The sequence below is a fragment of the Vicia villosa genome, linkage group LG7 (assembly GCF_029867415.1).
Source record: "Vicia villosa cultivar HV-30 ecotype Madison, WI linkage group LG7, Vvil1.0, whole genome shotgun sequence".
Classification (NCBI taxonomy): domain Eukaryota; kingdom Viridiplantae; phylum Streptophyta; class Magnoliopsida; order Fabales; family Fabaceae; genus Vicia; species Vicia villosa.
This window is the reverse complement of record NC_081186.1, coordinates 136,198,241-136,202,945: the sequence shown is the minus strand read 5'-3', so window position 1 is coordinate 136,202,945 and position 4,705 is coordinate 136,198,241. Positions and strand designations below refer to the sequence as shown.

Here is a 4,705-nt window from a genome sequence, read left to right as displayed (position 1 = left end):
CGTGCGTTACAACTCTCCCCCACTAGAATATTTTCGTCCTCGAAAATAGAAATTTACCTGATTCAAATAACTCGGGATAGGAATCTCGCATCTTGCTCTCTAATTCCCATGTCAAGCTTTCTCCAGCAGCTCCTAACCAAACAACTTTCACCAATGCAATCTCCTTGCCTCTTAGAACCTTCATCTCGCGATCCACAATTCGCACCGGCATCGTCTCCACTGTGAGATTATCACGCACTTGCACATCGTCCATCTGAATCACATGAGACGGATCGGAAACATACTTTCGGAGTTGTGACACATGAAACACATCGTGCAAATTAGCAAGATTTGGCGGTAACGCCACACGGTAAGCAACTTTCCCAACTCGATCTGATATTTGATACGGACCAATAAAACGAGGAGTGAGCTTTTTAGACTTCAGAGCTCTCCCAACACCAGTCACAGGTGTGACCCTCAAAAATACATGATCACCAGCTTGGAATTCCAAATCTTTCCTCCTCTTGTCATGGTAACTTTTCTGTCTACTTTGAGAAGCTTTCATCTTATCTCGAATAAGCTTCACTTTCTCAGTAGTCTCCCTAACAATCTCGGGTCCAAGTACCACACTCTCACCCGATTCATGCCAACATAACGGAGTCCTACACCTCCTACCATACAACGCCTCAAAAGGTGCCATCCCAATACTAGAATGGTAACTGTTATTGTAAGTGAACTCAATCAACGGAAGATACGTATCCCACGAACCTCCCTGCTCAAGAACACATGCTCTCAATAAATCCTCCAATGACTGAATAGTCCTCTCGGTCTGACCATCTGTCTGTGGATGATACGCTGTACTCAACCTCAACTTAGAACCCAACGCCTCTTGCAAACTCTTCCAGAAATCGGAAGTAAACCTCGGATCTCTATCCGACACAATACACAAAGGAACCCCATGCAACTTTACAATCACCCTGACATATATCTCTGCTAACTTCGCAATCGGGAATGTGATGTTAATAGGTATAAAGTGTGCTGACTTCGTAAGCCTATCAACAATCACCCAAATCGAATCAAATCCTCTCAAGGTATTAGGTAATCCTGTTACAAAGTCCATCGAAATGCTATCCCATTTCCATTCTGGAACTTCTAACGGTTGCATCAACCCTGCAGGCTTTTGATGCTCAATCTTTGACTTCTGACAAGTTAAAGAAGCATACACAAACTGTGCCACATCAGGTTTCATACCAGGCCACCAAAACAAACTCTTCAAATCTTGATACATCTTTGTAGCTCCTGGATGAATACTCAAACTGCTTCTATGACTCTCTTCAAGAATCACTTTCTTAATCTCTTCATCATCAGGAATACAAATACGATCTCGGAATCTCAACACACCATGCACATCTAACTTGAAATCATCATTCTCAAGTCGACCGGTTCCTACCATCAAATCCACCAACTTCACATCTAGCTTCTGAGCCTCTTTGATATTGTCGAGAAAGTCATTGTTAATCTTTAACATTCCCAACATAACACTATGCGGTGTCACTTCACAAACTAAGCTCAAATCTCGGAACTGCTCAATCAACTCCAATTCCTTAGCCATCATAGCCGACATATGCAAGGTCTTTCGGCTTAAAGCATCGGCCACAACATTAGCTTTTCCGGGATGATAATTCAAACCGAAATCATAATCCTTCAATAATTCTAACCACCTTCGCTGCCTCATATTCAACTCCTTCTGATCAAAAAGGTACTTCAAACTCTTATGGTCACTAAACACTTCAAATCTAGAACCATAAAGATAATGTCTCCAAATTTTCAACACAAAGACCACCGCAGCCAACTCTAGATCATGCGTAGGATAATTCTTTTCATGAGTCCTCAACTGCCTAGACGCATAAGCCACCACTTTACCATTCTGCATAAGCACACCACCTAACCCCATCAAACAAGCATCACAATACACAACAAAAGGCTCTCCTGGATTAGGCAAAGTCAAAACTGGAGCCAACGTCAACCTCTTCTTCAACTCATTGAAGCTTTCTTCGCATCGAATGTCCCACACAAAAGCTTTTCCCTTGCAAGTCAATCTTGTCAACGGAAGTGCCAATTTAGAAAATCCCTCAATAAACCGTCTATAGTAACCGGCTAAACCCAAGAAGCTTCTAATCTCAGTAGCTGACTTCAGAGCTTCCCATTGTAACACAGCATCAACTTTAGAAGGATCCACGGCAATGCCACTACCAGAAATGACATGACCAAGGAAACTAACTTCATGCAACCAGAATTCACACTTAGACAACTTGGCATACAACTGCTTCTCTTTCAGAACTTGCAACACAACTCTCAGATGCTCTTCATGCTCTTCTTCAGATTTAGAGTAAATCAGAATGTCATCAATGAATACCACTACAAACCGATCCAAGTAAGTATGAAAAATACGGTTCATGTACTCCATAAATACTCCCGGCGCATTAGTAACACCGAAGGGCATCACTGAATACTCGTAGTGTCCATACCGAGTCTTGAACGCGGTCTTCTGAATATCATCTTCTTTTACTCTAATCTAGTGATATCCGGACCTCAAATCAATTTTAGAAAACACACTAGCACCCACCAATTGATCCATCAAGTCATCAATTCTTGGAAGCGGATACTTGTTCTTGATCGTCACTTTATTCAATTGCCGATAATCAACACAAAGTCTCATACTCCCATCTTTCTTCTTTACTAACAACACGGGCGCTCCCCACGGCGATACACTTGGTCTTACAAACTTTTTCTCAAGCAACTCTTCTAATTGCTTCTTCAATTCAGACAACTCAGATGCAAACATCCTGTACGGTGCCATAGAAACAGGTCTGGTACCAGGTACAAGATCAATCGCAAACTCAACTTCTCTTTCTGGAGGTACATCCGGAATTTCATCAGGAAATTCTCGCACCACCTTTAACTCATCAATTCTAACTTGATTCTCAAAAGACAATGACGCCATCAACGAGAACATTTGTGCTTCGTCTTGCATCAATTGCCTCAACTGCTTACCAGTCAACAAACCAACTCCTTCTTCCTTAGGAGAAGAAAACCTCAAGGACTTGTTAAAACAGTTGATATGAACATAGTTATACTCTAACCAATTCATACCCAAGATCACATCTAATCCACTCAACGGCAAACAAATCAAGTCAACAGCAAAGTCTTTGTCGAAGATCGACAAAGGACACTTTGAACACATCAGAGAAGTAGTCACCGATCCCTTAGCTGGAAGATCGACAACCATCTCTCCATTCATGGAAGACAACATAAGACTCAATCTTTCAACACAATCATAAGCAATAAAACAATGAGTAGCACCAGTATCAATAATAGTGATTAAAGGAGTACTATTAATGAAACATGTACCTCTGATGAGTCGGTCTCCACTAGTTGTAGGAGTCCCAGCTAAAGCAAACACCTTTCCACCGGATTGTGCCTTCTTCTTTGGACACTGGCTACTAATGTGTCCCTCTTCGCCACACGTGAAACATACCATGTCCTTATGCTTGCAATCAGACATTGCATGTCCCATCTTACCACATCTGAAACACTTCCTCGCATCAGCAGTACAAGCATTGCTCTTATGACCAGGTTGACCACACTTGAAGCATACAATCCTAGCAGGAGCATCTCCCCCACTAGACCTCTGACCATGAATAACTCTTTGTTTCCCTTTACCAGCATCATACGGTTTCCCACAGCTTTGTTGATTCTTGCCCCTTCTATCACTAACCATCTTGTGATGAGCATTACTATCTTCCTCAAAGATCCTACAACTGTCAACCAAATCAGGAAACAAACGGATCTTTTGGTACCCAACAGCCTTCTTGATATCCGAGCGTAATCCATTCTGAAACTTGATGCACTTAGAAAATTCAGCACCTTCGCCATCAAAGTGAGGATAGAACTTAATCAACTCAGTGAACTTGGCAGCATACTCAGTCACGGACTTGTTCCCTTGCGTCAACTCTAGGAATTCTATCTCTTTCTTACCCCGAACATCTTCAGGATAGTACTTCCTCAGAAATTCCCTACGAAACACATTCCAAGTGACTTCCTCACCTGAAAACTCCAACCTAGCAAGCGTCTCCAACCACCAATCATCAGCTTCCTTAGCCAGCATATGAGTGCCATATCTGACCTTCTGAGCAGGAGTGCAATCCATAACACGGAAGATTCGCTCGAGCTCCTTCAACCAATCAAGAGCACCATCAGGGTCATGCGTACCCTTGAACACCGGAGGATTCTCCCTTTAGAAAGTCGCCAAACTACGAGATCCAGCATTCTCGTCAGCATTCGGTTGGTTCTGCATAGCCTGAGCCACCGCTTCCAAAGCAGCAGCTATCGCAGCATCATTCCTCCAGCCATAGCGTCACTACAACACAAAAACAATTCAGCACAAACAACAATTCACGATTGTTAGACTACACTACGACTCGACACTTGGCCGGACAAGACCGACCTGCTCTGATACCACTAATGTAACACCCGAAATCTACCCCAAACATTTATGCGGAAAAATCAGAGTATAAAAATTCTCAACAGAATCAGGATGTCACACATTCAACATAAACATAAACCTGTCATGCTTTTTAAACTTATACATAACACTATCAGGATTGGAGTGAACAAACTCATAACATATATCTAAACTTTTGAATAACATAGTATTCAAAGCATA

The 4,705-nt window shown here is 42.2% G+C and overlaps 1 protein-coding gene across 1 annotated transcript; it reads right to left on the bottom strand.

Moving 5' to 3' along the window:
* Positions 1–3,297: 3,297 nt before the first annotated feature.
* LOC131620241 (uncharacterized) lies at positions 3,298–4,189 on the bottom strand. Its single transcript, XM_058891241.1, has 3 exons — positions 3,669–4,189; positions 3,391–3,566; positions 3,298–3,302 (listed from the first exon to the last, which is right to left on the bottom strand). The coding sequence occupies exons 1-3, from the start codon at positions 4,187–4,189 to the stop codon at positions 3,298–3,300; spliced, it is 702 nt and encodes a 233-aa protein (XP_058747224.1).
* Between the last annotated feature and the right edge of the window lie 516 nt (positions 4,190–4,705).